General features: G+C 39.3%; 1 protein-coding gene across 3 annotated transcripts in view; it reads right to left on the bottom strand.

Moving 5' to 3' along the window:
- Positions 1 to 10,986: 10,986 nt before the first annotated feature.
- Positions 10,987 to 17,878, bottom strand: part of LOC149158608 (uncharacterized) — a 259,349-nt gene continuing 252,457 nt past the window's right edge. For 2 of the 3 annotated variants that reach the window (XM_089436273.1, XM_089436271.1), the window contains 2 exons: positions 11,734 to 11,815; positions 10,987 to 11,454 (listed from right to left, as the gene is read on the bottom strand). In XM_089436273.1, the coding sequence (XP_089292399.1) occupies positions 11,356 to 11,454; positions 11,734 to 11,815 (181 nt within the window). In that variant the 3' untranslated portion in view covers positions 10,987 to 11,355. The remainder of the gene's footprint in view (positions 11,455 to 11,733; positions 11,816 to 17,878) is intronic. The other variant, XM_089436272.1, reaches the window with a different exon arrangement.

The following is a 17,878-nucleotide window of genomic DNA, read 5'->3' as shown; positions in this document are numbered from 1 at the left end:
CTCTGGAATACATCAACACCTGTCCTCCCCTAAACAGTACCTCATATCCTCTGTCCTCCAAAGCTGAGACGGATATGAGGTTCTTCCTCATCCCTGGCACATAAAGAACATCTGTCACCTTCAAGGGAGGTTTGGACTCCCTCTGAAATGTCAGTGTCCCCACACCGATTGCTCTAACAACTATGTCATCACCGAGTACTACCTCTATATCAGTGCCACTCTCTGAAAGCTCTGAGAAGTACTCACGGACTCCTGTCATGTGATGTGAAGCCCCACTATCCACATACCAGATACCCGAGATGCTCCACTAATCGAGGGAAAAGCATGCTCCCTCTGAACCTGTGTGGCAGGTGATCCTGCACTAGAGGACTCATACGCAGTGAACCCAAACTCCCGGTCAAAGAGAACTGCAAAGTCCTCAACCTCTGCTGAAGCTGCCACGCTCTGGTTCTTCACCTTCTTCTTCTTCTTCTCCGGACACACAGCTGCATAGTGTCCCATCTTTTGAAAATTCCAACACTTCACCTTGGAATAGTCCTTCTGTGTGTTACCCTGTTTACCCTTACCTTTGCCTTTACCCCCACTATTGCTTGTGGAAGCCTGCTTCTTCCCTTTGCCTTTCTTGCCTCCTGCCGACAGTGCTACATCCTCATCCTGCTCAACTGGCTTGGTTGCCCCAAGCTGACCTTTCCTGATCTTTGTTTGAATGCAATCATCCCAAAACCTCTCCCATGTGGGAAGGGTCTCACGTGTGCACAAACCCCATCAACAAAGTTCATCCATGAACGGGGGAGGCCATTCACTGCAATCCGCACCAACTCAGAGGGTGGAATGTCCTCTCCAACTGCTGCCAACTCATCTCTCACATTAGTAATCTTTGTCAGATATCCAGCTGCACTATCATTTCCCATCTTAATAGTCTTCAGCTTCTCCTTCAGGACCATTTTCCGGTTCTCATTGGTACTCTGGTAGAGATTGGACAATGTTGTCCACATCTCATGGGCATTTCTCTTTCCTCTCACATGAGGAATGCAATGGTCTTTGACTCCGTCTAGAATCAGTCTCTTACCCTTGTTGTTCTTTCTATTATACTCAGCCAACTGAATAGCATCAATAGGCACAACAACAGGGTTCTGTGTGGTATGCACCATGATGTCCCAGACTTTTGCCTCCTCAAAGATACTCTGCATTCTCTCCTTCCAAACGTTGTAATTTGTATGCCCATCCAACCTATCCTCCACCCTCAATCCCAATGACATCCTGCTGTCCTAAAACTGAAAAATAGCACTGCTGTAGTAAAGATAAAAACTGTTGTTTGTGAAAAATCAGCTTGCTGGAATTTTCTGAGTGAAAAATCAGCAGGCTGTAATTTTCCTCTTTGTTGTCCCAAACTGCACTTCAACACTCAAGCTCTGATACCATGTAAAAATTTCTCATTTCCCACCCTGGTTTTCAGTTTCACCTTATTTCTCCCATATAGTTAAATGCCCTTTCCCATATCCATACATTCAACAACTGAAAAAATAAATTTTTGCTGAAAACACAAATTCTGGAAATTTTACAGAATGCTGGAAAATGCAGAAATAAAAATCAACAGGTACAAACAACCATTTAACACATTTAAACACAGTGATTTTTTGTCAAGATGATCCTGGAAAAACCCCCTACAACTCTTGGGGAAAACCAGTTCGAGAGCTCTTTCTTATTTCTGAAAATGCTTTTACAGTGAGAAAAATGTCTAGCAAAAATTCAGCAAGCAAACTTTTACAACTTATCTCATTTTCCGTGCCTCACAGCCAATTGGAAAACTGCTGTAATAATGATGTACGGTTGTTGTATGGAGTGTACGGACTGATGTATGGACTGTACGGACTGCACGGACTTGCTGTATGGACCTCGATCAGTGTTGCGGGGGAGCGCCCCCCCCCCCCCCTTCGAACCCGCTCCCGAAGCGCGCTCCGGGCGCGGCGGGAGCGCGCTCCCAAAATCGCTCCCGGATGGGAGCGATTTTCGGGAGCGCGCTCTCGTAAAAAAATTTACGCTCCCTGGTCTGTTAGGGAGCGACTCAGGAGCGATCGCTCCCGCGCTCCAGGAGCGTTTTTTAATGCCCGGGAGCGAATCGGGCTGGGCCGGGAGCGGTTCGGCGGAAAAAAAAACCGCCGGACCCGAAAAAATAAAAAATTTTAGAATTTTTTTTTTGTTTTATAAGGCCAATGGGCCAAAAAAACATTCATTATCACTTCATTGAGCAAGTTGGAGCTGGAGCAAGAGCATTGGAGCGAAGAGCAAGTGCTGAGGAGCGAGGAGCAAGCCTGCAGAGGTAAGTAACTTAGTAATCTAGTTAGTTTAGCTGGTTAGGTAGTTAATTTAGTTGATTTAATTTAGTTGTTTGAGTTTAACTGTTCAAAAATCATGTAATTAAATTAAATTAATAAATTAAAAGAATTAATCCCAATAAACTGAATTAATTTGCAGATTCAAAACTCAAAACCCTACAAACATCAAACACCATGGACCTGGGGATATTTATTGGCATTTTCCTCTTCCTGGTCCCTTTTATGGTTATTATGGTGGTGGAGAGTAGGAAACGGAGGGGGCCTCAAACTGAAGAGGTGGATGAAGAAGCCGGAGGAAGTCAAATGGGTGGAAACCCTAGTGAGGAGGAGGTGGAGGAGGGTGAACATGACCCTCAAAAAACTAAACAAGACCAAACTCCATTGTGGAAATATGTTCACAGGGCTGAAACAGGGAGAAGGGGTGGAACCACTAAATTTCATTGCCCCCATTGCAACACTGATTACACAAGTTCATACACCCGTGCTAGAAGACACCTCTGCGGGAAAAGGCCATGGGATGGAGAGAAACAAATAGGAATCAAAACTTGTGCAGCGGTGTCAACAGCAGATAGAGCCAAATACATAAAGAAAGAGGAGGACGCCCAATACAGAACAAAAAGATCAAGGGGTTTCTTTGAACCAAGCTCACAATCACAAAGAACTCCTTCAGCATCCTCCCAAGGCAGTGGATATGGACATGGAGGCACAGGGTCATCATCTTTAAGGCGTAGAACCATATCAGATTTCCTTGATGAGGGGTGTAGGAATGATGTGGATTCAAAAGTTTACAGGTTCCTCTATGCATGTGGGATACCATTCAATGTTCTACGCTCACCTTATTGGCACGAAATGGTTTCTGCCATAAATGATGCCCCTAAAGGATACAAGAGACCTGGGTATGACAAGGCAAGAACTGTTGGCCTTGATCATGAAAAAGCAAAAATATCACATTCTTTGAATAAAATGACAAGTTCTTGGACTGACAATGGGGTGTCCATTGTATCTGATGGATGGACAAATGTAAAAGGCAAGCCATTGATAAGTGTTCTTGTTGTGTCTGTTAGTGGTCCCATCTTTCTAGCTGCACATGATTACTCAGACAAGTTCAAGACCGCTATCAACATTGCAGAAGCATTACTTGAAACAATTGAGCGTATTGGCCCATACAATGTCATCCAAGTCAGCACTGATAATGCTCCTAATTGTAAGGCAGCGGGAGCAATTATTGAGGATAAATACCCGAACATATTTTGGTCTGGATGTTTGGTTCACACATTGAACCTTCTGTTGCATGATATTGTCAAAAACAAAAATGAACAATACCAATGGATTGGTGATTTGTACAAGAAAGGAAAACAAATGATAAAATTTATTACAAATCATAGCAATACCCATGGCCTTTTCCGCAGTCACTCGAGATTGGAGTTGCTGAAGATTGCGAGGACTAGAGTTGGTAGCTATTACCTCACCTTCAAGCGTCTTTTGAAGGTAAGAGAGGCATTAGCTAGCATGGTATCAAGTCCACATTGGCAGGTGTTAAAGGAAAGGGCTACAAATGTAGCTGACATGGCAGGTTTTGAAACGGTGGAGGAGGTCGCTCTTGATGGGCAGTTTTGGACAACTGTGAAGCAGGTATTGGATTTCACCAAGCCAATTTATCACATGATTCGGTTTGCAGATACAGACAAACCAGTGATTGGCGAGGTGTATGAGCAAATGGATACCATGTTGGGGGAAATAAAAGACATTGTTCATAATAAAGATCCCAACTTGTACAAACTGATTCATGATTGTGTGTGTGAACGGTGGAATAGGCTTAACCTTCCACTACATTGCTTGGCGTATATCCTTACGCCAAAATACTACTCTACATCTTGGTTGGGCCAACCTGCAGCAAGGGGTGGGGTTAGGACCAAACCCCATTTAGATCAAGAGGTAACTAAAGGATATCTGGAAGCATTAGAAAAGTTGGTGCCTGATAGGGAGGAATGTGCAGCTGTGCGCCTTGAAATAGGCAGATACTTCAGTGGCACTGGTTTGTATGGTAACTTCCATGCAATGGACGACAAACATAAATTTGATTCTCTCACATGGTGGGAAACATATGGCGGCCACGGACTTTTGCCAAAATTGGCAAAAAAAGTTCTTTCACAGGTTGTAAATTCTTCTTCTACAGAGAGGTGTTGGAGCACCTACAGTTATATACATAATGTGAAAAGAAACAGACTCAACGAAAACCGAGCAGAAAGCTTGGTTTATGTGCACTACAACTTGAGGTTGTTGAGCCATTACTGTGATCGGGCTAATGAAGATCCCACATATAAAATTTGGGACAATCACCTTGAGGACGACAATTTGGAGGATGGCATTGTACATATTGAAGAACTAGAAGAGGAGCTTGTAAGGGATGAAAATGAAGCAGTTGCAGCAGCCATGCCACCTCCACCTCCACCATCCAGTAGCAGTGCTCGAGGCCCGAGTCTTGTTCCATTGCTGTCGCCACCTCCATCGACACCCTCGCGTGGAGGTTCTAGTTCTGGTCGTTGGTCTGTGCGGGAGACTCCTAGAAGACCACCACGACCTGCTTATACTCCTGGAGACTCTCGTGGCAAGGGCCACTTGTAGATTTACAGTTTACTTGTCTTTTTTAGTTTCTATTAGACTTTAGTTTTCATAACTGTTGAGTTTTGAGTCCTTGACTCTTGACTCTTGACTCTTTCATAGCATTATGATATTTTTTGTAAACATTATATCACTGTGACAATGAAAATTTGAAGTTTGAAGTTGGGCCTTGGCAATTATAACTCATTGGTAATGATTGTGAATTATGAATATGATGCTTTGTGAAAGACTAAAGTTGTTTCATTTCATCTCATTATTTATGTTTCATTTTATAAATTTTCAACATTTCATATCATGTTAACAGTTAGAAGTTAGGACTTAGAAATATCTTCGATATTACTTCTTGTAATGGTTAAACTTGGCTTACAAGTACAACTTTGGTGATCAATGATGATAAATGTTATTGAATTTTCAATTCTGAAAGCTTGAAGTTGAAACTTTAATATTGAATTTGATGAATCATGATTTATAAGACTCAATATGTTGCAGTTGTAATATGTATTTTACTAACTTGTGGACAAGGTTGCACGAAACGGGGAAACAGGTACGAGTTTCCGAAACGGGAAGCGATACGAAACGCGACCTCCCCAAATTTTGGAAACGGGGAAACACGAATATATATATATATATATATTAGGAATTTAAGAAATATGTGCAATCATAAAGCATATATGATACATTCTAATTTATTACATTATGATAAAATTGTCAATTGTCAATGCATAGACTATAAGTATCTAAATTTACATCACATTTACTCATGAATAATCACATAATGAAAATAGAAATATCCAAAATCAGTCACGAGAAATTTCTAATTTTTTGTCTCATGGTTGATTGGGAGTCTCCTCCTACATAGTCGAATGACCTTAGTGCTCTTGATTAAATACAAGTTTCATACCCTAGTACCCTACATTCTCTTGATTATTGGGAGTCTCCCCTGCATAGAGGGCTTTGTTCTCTCGATTAAATACAAGTTCCATACCCTAGTACATGATAAAATCCAATGGAAACATTGAAATCCCCCCAATCCTGAAATCCTGAAAAACAGATAAGTCTGCTGGATTTTGAGTAAGATCTAAAATTCTACTTTCTCCATATGAAATCCAATGACGGCGAAACCACTCTCAAACATCCTGAGTCATTTCATGGTAATGTTAAAAATTTAAGTAAAAGGATGAAAATGAAAAATAAAGGAGAATATCACTTTTACTTTAAGAATTTAACATTACCATGAACTGCATATCAACACTAGGGCAAACAAATGTAAGAGATCTACATTAGAAAAAAAAAATTAAAAAACAAATGTTTTTTTGGGGAAACGTGGCCCGTACGGCTTGGAAACGTGTTTCCGGCCGTACGGCCACGTTTCCGTTTCGGGAAACGTGGCCGTACGACCGGAAACGCGTTTCCAGGCCGTACGGTACGGGGAAACGCGTTTCGTTTCGTTTCCCCTGGCAAAACGCCCCCTAGGGCCACGTTTCCTGCAACTTAGCTTGTGGACATGGTTGATGACGATTATAATTTCTAGATGATTGATGTGATATGGTTCAATGATCAATTTATGTTTTTTTATGTTTTTTATGTCTATTTCATCATTCTACATGTTTTTGTTGACATATATGTATCAAAAATTAAAAAATATAAAAAATATATATATTTTTAAAAAATCGCTCCTGGATTCGCTCCCAAACCGGGAGCTTCTGAAAATGGTCGCTCCCGCTCCCGTTTTCGCTCCCGCTCCCGCTCCCAAGTAACATTGACCTCGATTTTTGTGCTGAAAATCAGTTGTAGGGCCCTCGATTTCTGTGCAGAAAATCTGCTATATGGCCCTCGATTTCTGTGCAGAAAATCTGCTGTACATCCCTCGATTTTTGTGCCCAACTGTTGTACGGTCTCCACAAATAAATTGCTGTACGGATTTTCTAAACTGCTGCCTTGGAATGTGTGCCAAGATGCTGCCTCCTTCTCCTCCCTGTCCAGAAATCTCCCTTGCTCTCTTGCTCTCTCTCTCTCAATCTGCTCATGAAAGAATGAATGACCTTTTCCTCCTTTTCCTCCTTTAATCTAACCCTAAGTGACTTTTGGGTGATCCCTAAATCCAACGGCTGAAATACACTGAGATCTAGGGCTGAGATTAAATTCTCATTTAAATCTCACTTTTTATTTTTTAATTCACCCCACTTTAATAAAGACCCACTTGGTCATTTATTTCCAAAGTCACTTTTCCTTTCTAATTTTACATTGACTTTATTAAAGTCACTTTAAAATTAGACTTTAATAACTTTATCACTTAAAGTCACTTTTAAATTAGATTTGACTTTATAAAAATTACAAAGTCACTTTAGGAGAAAAATTAAATTCTTTTTGGACACTTTTCCCTAAGCCAAAGATCAAAGCCTTAGGGAACCACCTGTCCTCCGGTACCAAATTTCAACATTTCGATGGGGTCAAGGATCATGTGGTCCCACATATGGCTAAAAAGGACACTGCAAGACAAATGTGGGAGGCCTTGACCACCTTGTACGAGGGAACTTCCGTTAATCGGAAGATGTTGCTTGAGGATAGCTAAGACAGTACCAGATGCAGGAGGGAGAAGAAATCAATCTCTTCCTTCTCAGGTTGCAAGGGATTCGAGACCAGCTGACTTCCGTAGGGTCTAAACCAAATCCTGAGTTCATGGTCAGGACTACCCTGAACGCAGTCACTAAACACTGGGAGACCTTTGTCCAGAGCATCTTAGGTAGGGCTTCTCTCCCCAATTGGGAGGAGATGTGGGCAGCTCTTCGACAGAAAGAGATCAGACAGTTAACCAAGGCAGGAAGTAGTGGCAAAGGAATTAGATTCAAGGAGGAAGAGGAGGATGCAGCTCTCGCATCAGCGAGACAGCAAGGGCAGCAGAAGAGGAAAAAGAAAGACATATCCAAAGTCAGATGCTTTAGATGTGGGGAACTGGGACATTTCGCCACTCAGTGCCCTCGGAAGAAGGGCAAGGAAGAGAAGTATGACTCAAAGGTTTCTCCGACGAAAGCTGACAAGGAGGATGATGATGAAAATTGCGCCATGAGTGCTCATGCACCTCTAGAGAAGAGGTGGGGTGACATTGAGCTATAGTCAGGAGGACTAGACAAGGGCAAGATCCTTGAGGTGCCCAAACTCTTGGATCACATACGGCTACAAGTGCCCTTAATGACAGTAGCAGTATGACGGGAGTCGGTGCGAGGGATGATGGAGCGACAGTGGTAGAGCTATATTGCCAAAGTCTGAAGCAGCGTAGTAGAGTGTTGAGCAGTGCAGGAGGCACAAAGAAGATACAACAGCGACGCAGTAGCATCAGAGGGTCAGCACAGATTAGCAACAGAGGTAGCTTCAGCATCATGGGGTATCCAGACTAAACATCATGTTAGATTTTGGGTGACTTTTTCAGTTGCTTACTTCTCAACAACTGAATTGCAGTGTAAAAATTAGTAGTGGCAGTGCTATGGGCAACACGATGCAGCATATTGAGAGGGAGTTGTAGTACAGATGCAGCAGTGGCAGTGGAAGTGGCAGTGTCATGGGAAGCAGTACAGGTTGCAGCAATGCAGTTGATGAAGGGTAGCATGTCGAGCATCAACAACACAGAGGACCGATGTCGTGGATCAGTGTGATACTTTTGCTGGGAAGTATTGCAAGAGCACATTCCTTGCTAAGAGGGAGTGTTGATTTTGGGTAGCATCGGATGTGCTCTAGCTCCAAAAATTTGTGGAGGGGCTAGAACACATGAGATCTCCAAGACCTAGAAATCATTTGGTGAAATTCCACATGGATTGTGTTTTATTAAAGTAATTGATATTTTTAATGGGGTTCCTAAGTCTAAACTTAGGAAAATAAAAAAATTAATGGGTATTAATGAAAATATAGGTGAGAAGCTTCTGAATGACGAAGATCAAGCCTAATTTAATCGTAGTTGTTGATTAGGGGCTTAATCTCAATCGTTGATTCATCAACAGGAAAAGTATAAGAGGAGGCTTGAGGATCAGTTGGAGATACACCAAGTTGCTTAGTCAATTCGATTTTTCTAGGGCGTGGTTTGCTGAGAAAATTGAACAAGTGATCTAAGTTGCAGTGAGGGGCAGAAACAGAGATTTGGATCAGAGAGGAACTTCCGATCCAAAGAGTACGTAGCAAAGAGGCAGCTTGAGCATCAAGGAGGCAGCGCAGAGGCCTACACAGCACAGGCGGGGCTCATGCAGAGCTAACGCAACCCAAAGGGGCTCTCGCAGTGGCAGTGCAGAGTATTCGTTAGTAGTTCGAGATTTTGCTGGAGAAGCGAGGTTCTAAGCCGGGAGGGCTGAACAACAGTCTTCATCCAGCAAATTGATCCAGCAGAAGGGGTGACACAATCCTCTAGAGGCAAGGCGCTAGCCCACATGGTGATTGCATAGGGACTTCACAGTGTTTGTCAGGAGGGTGTCAAATCACTCATTGGATCCACTGTGACTTGGGGAGAGAGGTAAACCCTCCAATGTATTTCTTATTGTCGTGATTTCTCTGTAAGGTTAGTCAGTGTGAGAGGCAATTTGTTGTACTCAAATTCTGCTTGCTTAATAATACAAACCCTCTATCTGCTGCACCAATTTTCCCACAGTGGGTTTTTCCGGGAATGTGTTGTCCAAAAATAACGGTGTCCCTTGTGTGTTTGTCCCATCTATTGTTTTAGTTTATGATTTGTGTGTCAATGTAGTCTGCACTGCAGTAGTGTTTACATCATTGTTTATCGAATTAAATAACTTGTTGAATGAAATAACAAGTAGGAGATGTTAAACCAGTAACTGCAATAGGATTTCTGTTTGTAAAGATTCAGAAATTTTCACAAAATTATCATTCATTCATTCATTCATATTCTAAAACAAATGGGGGCTTTTCAAATGGGAATTTGAGAAAATAATGGGACCTTAAGGTACCTGACTTTAATACAACCTAGAAGACTAAGAAAATAATCATTTAGCAATTAGATAGAATGGTCTCGAAGACCTCTTTCACTAGTCTTGAGCCCAATCATTCAAAGTCAAATATAACGTTGTTGGGTAGCATGGCTCGATGCAATCGCATTAGATTCCCTCGTTGCCTTTTCTAGGATTAGACCGAGTATGTCACAGATCTGAGTCACTCTTAATGTAGATATCAGGGTCATATAGCACAAGTTTGGATCTCAAATTGTACTATGCGTTTTTCTCTCTGATGCACGAGTGCAAGAGCACTTTCACCATACTCGATTGCTCTTAATACCTTAACTTTTTCCTTCGCTCAATGTATTAGAGGAACATTTGATTGAAGCAAGCTGTATCCATTACTGTTCAAACTATAAAAACCAACTTTTTAGCCGTGAAAAGGAATCAGTACCTGATTTAAGTGTGTGTGGCATGGAATTATAGAAAATTCCATCCAGACGTAATTTTCCGATCAGAAGTAAAGCTTATACATATATGGATCCTTCTTGTAAGTACGAGTGAATTTATGGATGATTTTGCTGAGAAGGCAGTACGGACTCTACTGGATTCAATCTCTAAGTATACATGATGAATTGCTTTCATACTTGTTATAAATATTCTTATATCGTTGTGTACTAATGCTTAAAAGTTCAAAGAGCTCTCTCTTTCTCACACATAAGCACTCTGTTTTCATCATTTTAAACCAACGTTGGGGAGGGTTTTCAACTTAATATTGGCATGTAAGACTTGTTAAACTAGTTTTTGTTGTGTTTCTGATGTCATGTTGCAAGTTTGCTTGTAAGTAAATCACTGGTTGTCTTCAACAGCATGGAAAAGAAGTTAGAAGTGAACAGCTGCAGAGCCGATTTATAAGCAAATCCCTGACTATTGTGTTCATGTAAAAAGAATTTTACATACTCATTGCATGTTTAATATCCTTTTAGGCATTATCATACATGGTCGTCATCAAGACGATCTTGTTTCCATTCTAGATTTGGGAGTATCTTGATTACTCTTATAAATTCTCACACAAAAAACAAAATAATACAGATCCATAATTGTGAAAGAACTTACAATATTGCAAGAGAAGACTAGATACAATTTTCAGCCTTGAAACATACAAGGCGTTAGTAATTATTTGTAGAACAACTCAACTGAAAAAATAATAATTATGTTTGAACCATTTCTTAGGTTCACAGCTGCTTGATATACAACCTGAAAGGTGATCTTTCAAAAATTTTAACCCCTATCATATCAATTTTTATTGTCAACAAGTGAAAGATGAGAAATTTCAATCTATGAATCAGTTGTTTAATATGAGCAGGACCGGTATATTTCCAAGTCAGTTTATGCAGGTCAAATCTCATTTCAGTCAAAGTTCTTTGTGATGAATGAATCTTAGAAGAGCCATAGTGACAGAGGCATCAGGTCTTCATCATCTGTTTTGTTATGACCATTCGCATGATCTCATTAGTACCTTCAACTATTGTGCACACCCGTAAATCTCTTAAATATCTTTCAACCTGCGAAGAAACATAAACCAAAATATATCCTGTCTGCTAAGTGAATTCTTACAAATACTTAAAAATGGGCTCGTACAGGAATAGATTGGAAAAGTTCATAGCAAAAGCAATAAAATAACCAATGTTTTCATATTTTTTCTCTCAACAAGGAAACCAAAGAAAGAAGTGTATAAAATAAAGCATACCACTGAATTAATTGAGCCTTTTTTCTTACTATTCCTTAATTTTTTAATCTATAGTGTGTGTGTGTGTGTGAGAAAGAGAAAGAGAGAGAGAGACTGGATAGTCCTTTAGATAGCCATAGCCCCCATGCAATTGTAAAGCATCATTGCTAACATTATAGCTGGCATCTGTTGCGAACCTGCAGAAAAAGAAAATAAAATGTATAGTAATATCCATCCGTTTTAAAATGTAATTACAGGAATTATTCTCAATTGCACAAGTAAAGCAGACTTGTCAAATTTTTAACAAGGATCTGGAAAATCAAGAAACACAAAATTATCAATAGATAAGAGATCCCCTTCTGGAACTCCAATGCTCCTAGTACAGGAGAATGCCACAACGTAGACAGGCATGTTCTACCAAACACTAAACAATGAAACCCTCAAACCCTTGTATTAATAACTTGTTAGATCTCATGCAAGAAGGTGTAGTTTATCTATGGTTGGTGGTATGGTTACTAGCATCAAATATCAAATATCTTAGAGTGGCAAGATTCAATAAAGTGTCGCTATGAGTCATTAATACTTGACATTTCACATGTTAAATATGTGACTATTATAACATTAAAATTTTTAAGTTAGGGGTTAGGTGGTTAAATCACCATAACCACTTTAGTTGTGTAAATAAAATATCTCATTTATTTTCTCTATCTATATCATTTCTATGAATGCATGTGCCCTAAATTCTACATCGTATTAGATCGACAGTGATCTTGGAACTGAGGTTGAAAGTTCAAGATCGGAAAAGTCTTACTTAGATGAGATAGAGACGCAAAGGCAAATGAATGAAAAGCAAGTCAAGAATTTTTTGTATAAGGTTAGAAACCCTAGATTATTTTAAATCACTTTGTTCTGTTTAATAGGAAAAGTCTTACCTAGATGAGAGAAAAACACAAAGGCAAAGGCGTGAGAAGCAAGGCAAGCAAATTATTTGTAATGTTACAAACCCTTGATTATTTTAAATCACTTTGTTATTTTAAATATGTGACTAATGTAATATTTAAATGTTTAAGTTAGTGGTTAGGTGGTTAAACCACCATAACCACTTAGGCATGTGAATGACATATCGCATTTATTTTCTCTCTCTACATCATATCAATGAACAAATGTACCCTAAATTCAACATGGTATTAGATCAACATTGACCTTGGATCTGAGATTGAAAGTTCTAGATAGGAAAAGTCTTTCTTAGATGAGAGAGAGAGACAAAGGAAAAGGCGTGAAAAGCAAGGTAAGCAAATTTTATAAGGTTAGAAAGCCTAGATTAATTGTTCTATTTAATAGGTAAAATCCATTGGAAAAGAAAACCTTTGACAAAAATGACACAATTTTGCTAGAAGATGGTTTTTAATGGTCATTGGTCTCCATGAGTGCTCTCTATGCCCTCACAAAATTGTAAAATGTGGATAGACGAGAGATCCAACAACAATTCATAGAAATGCCTAGAAGAGAGAATCGAGCAGAGAAATCATTCAAAGAAACGTAGATGGAGCAAGCAAAATCGAGTGGACACTTGTAGCACTTTTTGTTGATTTGGGGTAGCATCGGATGTGCTCTAGCCATGAAAATTGGTGTAGAGGCTAAAGCATATGAGATCTCCAAGACCTAGAGATGGTTTGGGCAGATTCTACCCGGTTTGGAAGATATTAAAATAATTAATATTTTTAATGGAGTTCCTAAGTCTAAACTTAGGAAAAATAAAATATTAATGGGTATTAATATAAAACTGCGTTAGAAGGTTCCAAAAGTCATGGATCAAGACAAATCTAATGTTAGCCGTTGATTAGAGATGTAATCTCGGCCGTTGAAGAACCAATAGGAAAAGTATAAGAGGAGGCTTGAGGGTCAATTGGAGAATACACCAGAGTGATCAATCATTCGATTTTCTAGAGCAGGGTTTGCTAAGAAAAGTCAAATTGGTGATCAGTTTGCAACGAGGGGCAGTGAGTACTGGACAAGGAGGCAAAGATAGTGCCGAGAGACCAGCGCAGAGGCAGAGAGGCAGATGCAGAAGCCAGAGCAGGCCACACAGAGGCTAGCTGAGACAACGCAGAGGCCAGAAGGGCCTACGTCATCCATGCAAAGGGCAGCAGGAGTGACGTAGAAGGCCGTAGAGGTTGTGCAGTGCCTTAGAGCGCTGACACAGAGGGTTTTGAGGCTAACGCAGAGGCCAGGAGGGCTAACACAGTGCTTCAGTTATGCTAGAGAGGGTTTTGTGGGGCAGATTTTCTAAATATTTGCTTCCGAATAGAGAGGTATTACTGTCGGTTATTTTTCTCTATCGGGTGAGCCAGTTTGGCACCCAGTTGTACTCAAGGATATACTACATAATAAATAACCCTCAGAATTGCTGCACTAGTTTTCCCAAGTTGGGTTTTTCTGGGGACGAGTTGTCCAAAAATAACGGTGTCACTTGTGTGTTTGCTATTTCTTTCAGTTGTTGATCTATAGATGGTTGAGACTGTATTGTGTTTATTTTGATGTTTATATGTTTAAATAATTTGTTTATAATTAACAAGTAGGAGAAATAAACCAGAAGAGTACAGATACAAATTTGTAATGGTTAGACTTAGAAATTTCAACACTTTTCAAAGAGAAAAGTGACACAATCCTTGCACAACAAAGGGTACAGAAGTCATGCAAATAGCTATGACAACTAAGGGCACTGGTACAACAAAAGCAAATGGTAGTAAACATTTTAGTGTTGAAGAATGTAACTAGTGTCGGTCTTCATAATTGTATTTGAGTCATGATGTATTATATTTATCAAAAGAAAGAAAATAATTTTTATTATTAAATAAATTGACTTATTAAAGCATGGGTTTCATGCTTGGGTCAATTGTTTTTAGGTCATAGCCTCCATTGCAGGCTTCTAGGGTTTATGTCAAGTGTCCTTGTCCATGTCATATTGTAAAGAACCCTTCTTGGGATTTATTTGTCAAAGAAGAAATTTATTTTATTATATTTTAGGTCTTCTAGGCCTCCTCCACCAAGTTGGCCTCAAGGAAGGACAAGTCGGCCTCAACAGGGGAATTTAACCTCACAAGAAGCCTATATATTGGAGAAACTCGACCTCATTTGTCACTCATCTCACACAAGTTCGAATTGCAATAGTTGGGAGCAGAAAAAGTGCAAAGTTCAAGAAGGAAGCTGGAATCGAAGTTTTTGGCTCTCTCTCTCTCTCTCTCTCTCTCTCTCTCTCTCATGTGCAACGAAATTTTGAAGTTGCATCTAAGCTGGAAAACTGCAATGAAGTTGTGAAGTTGCATCGAACCTGTGAAGCTGAATCGAAGTTGTGAAGCCACATCAAAGTTGTGAAGCTACACCAAGGTCGAAGTTGTGAAGTTGCATCAATGTTGTGAAGTTGCATCAACATTGAAGGTGTGAAGCTGCTAGGCTGGAGCTACTCAAGTTGCTAGATCGAAATTGCAGTCCTAAAGATGGGTTGAAGTTCTGAAGCTGTGGATCAAAATTCTAGGTTGAAGCTACATTTGAGAAGCTGACACTTGGTAACTTTGGAAGAGATCATCTATCAAAAGGAAGAATTGACTTGGTGGAGAAGGAAGGTCTTTCGATCTAGGGTCTTGATCTATCTCATTTAGAATTACTGAAGGAAGAGTTCTTGACTGGGTTTCCCCTATATAGGGGTTTTGCCCTGGATATGCGCATACATCTAGTGTCCTTGATCTTCATGTTTTGGTTTTGGTAATTGCTTGATAAACTAAGATAAAAGAAGAACATAAGAAAGATTATAATAATAATCACAAGTAATTATCAACAAGAGAAAATCTTTTTGCCTTTCTGATTTTCTAACATGGTATTAGAGCTAAGGTGAAGAAGAAGGAAAAAGGCAGGTCAAAGATCTATTAAGGAAAATGAGATCAAAGAAAGGTCATTAAGGAAAAGGATCATATAAAGAGACAAGCCTACTATCTATAGGAACCATGACAAAATCAATGAAGGGAGAAAACAAACTAGAAGGAGCCTCCAACTATAGGGCCTGGAAAAAGAGGATAGACCTCATTCTTGAAAAGAACAAAGTTTTGGATCTTGTTAAAGGAAAAGTCAAGAAACCTATTGATGAATCAAGAGATGTAGAGAAAGCAAAGTTTAGAGAAATTGAAAAAGTCGCTATGAACTTAACAGTGGATGGAGTTAAGGATAACCTAATCCATACATATCCAACATAAATTCCGCTCAAGAAATGCATGAGGCTCTCTCCAAGTTATTCACAATCAAGAACATTGGTCAAATACCAAACCTCAAGAATGAACTAAGAATTATTAAGATGACAAATGATGATACCTTTTCATCATATTTTATAAGTTATATCTAGAATCAGAGATGACCCCCAAGCAATAGATGAAGTTATCCTAGAAAAGGAGCTCGTAATTACTGCCCTTCTAGGACTACCAAAATCTTGGAGTGATTTTGCATCTGGACTTGACAACTGGAAGGATACTCCAACATTTGAACAAATGTGGAATGCATGTAGTCAAGAAGAACCCAGAATATCGTTAGTAAACAACAAGGAGGAAGAAGAAAAGACATCGAATGCCTATTCTACTCATCACAAGAAGAAGGGAACCTTCAAGAAGTTCAAAGGACCAAAGAAGAAAGTGGACCTATCCAAGATTGAATGTTACCACTGTCACAATATAGGTCACTACAAAAGGCATTGTCCAGAGAATCCAAGAAATAAGATGAGAGAGAGGGAACATCCAAATGTTGATGATGAAGATCCACCTAAGAAGAACAACACCGAAGAATCAAAAGTCAAAGACTTATACTACTAATTCCTCTCTCTCTCACATGGCCCTCTTAGTCTTTTATTTTTGTTTTGAATTGTTTTCCTTTATGTTTGATTTCTAGAGTTTATGGGTCTAGCATGTCTTGTTAGAACATTTTTCATTTTTTAGAGGTTGTGGGTATCCCTCAAAAGGATTGGGTTAAGAGGGAGCCTCCACCATTTTACCAAAAGATAAGTATTCTATTCTTGGTTTCATCTTTTCATGTTTGGTTTCCTCCTTCCATCAAGATTTGTTTGTATTGTATACTAATAACCTTTCTCCTTATTGTTTCCTTGGATAGCAAAGCTTGTTGATTGCTCAAGGGTTATGGAGGAGACTTCAAACGATAGACTTGAAGCATGAAAGAAGTTCTATTGAACCCTGTCAAGATTTAATGTTATACAAGGTTTGGTAAGGAACAAATCAAAGGTATGCCTTAGACTATAAACTTTGTTATAAAGTTCTCTTCATAGAAGGTACGTTCATTCTATTTTAAATTTGCTTTACATTATTGACATTGTTACGTCTAGGATTTTGAATCACAAAGATTCTTGTTAGGGTGATTAATCATCAGATCGAATATACCCTCATTATCTTATCATTCTTGTGGAACCCTAAAAAGGTTCACTGTAAAACCCTAACCTAAGGGTATGTCGATGCTAATATTGAAACCCTAGTCTACTTAGGGTTGTTGATGAAATCTAGAATTCCTATTCTTTTGATGTTTTGGAACTGTTATAGAAACCCTAGTCCTTTAGGGTTTGCTGTTAATATCTAAGTGATGTATTGAAACTCTAGATATTTAGGGTTTATGAACTAAACATGTATAATATCTATAGCAAGATCCTATGAATGATTCCCTAGGTATTTGTTCATCTTTCTGATCGAAACCCTAGCCTAATCAAAATTGTTTTATATCTAACTTTGATGTATTGATATTGGTGTGTATTGCTAGTGCATGAAATCCTAGATATGTATTCAAACTAGGGAATGCGTATTCTCCTAGTGTGGGTGGCCCCCACGTACAAATAACCACATCGAAATAACTTCTACTAAGTCTAGCCTCCTAATAAAATTGAATGGGCTCCATCACCTTGAAAATCAGCCCCAAAATGTAGAAATTAATCGTGTTCCAAAATCATTTAGGAAGGGAAATTACATATAGAACATGTATAACAACTCTGTTTGGTCTTCTATTGTGGTAAGAAGTTTTCATACTCAATTTGTGGCATTTTCAAGCTTGTTTCCTTGGCATATTGAGTATTTTCCTTTGTTGGTCTGCAATATTGGTTTGTTGTTACATCATTAATCAGATCAGAATTTGGTTATTTAACTAAATCCTACCTCTTCCATATACATCATTTAGGCATTGGTCAATTATTTCTTTTGTTGATTTGTTGTGTAGGGATACTG

Source organism: Pinus tabuliformis, chromosome 5_2, assembly GCF_031772625.1.
Source record: "Pinus tabuliformis cultivar Carrire ecotype Pingquan chromosome 5_2, CPIR1, whole genome shotgun sequence".
NCBI classification, from domain to species: Eukaryota; Viridiplantae; Streptophyta; class Pinopsida; order Pinales; family Pinaceae; genus Pinus; species Pinus tabuliformis.
The sequence above is the reverse complement of the archived record's forward strand: the minus strand, read 5'-3'. Positions and strand labels throughout refer to the sequence as shown.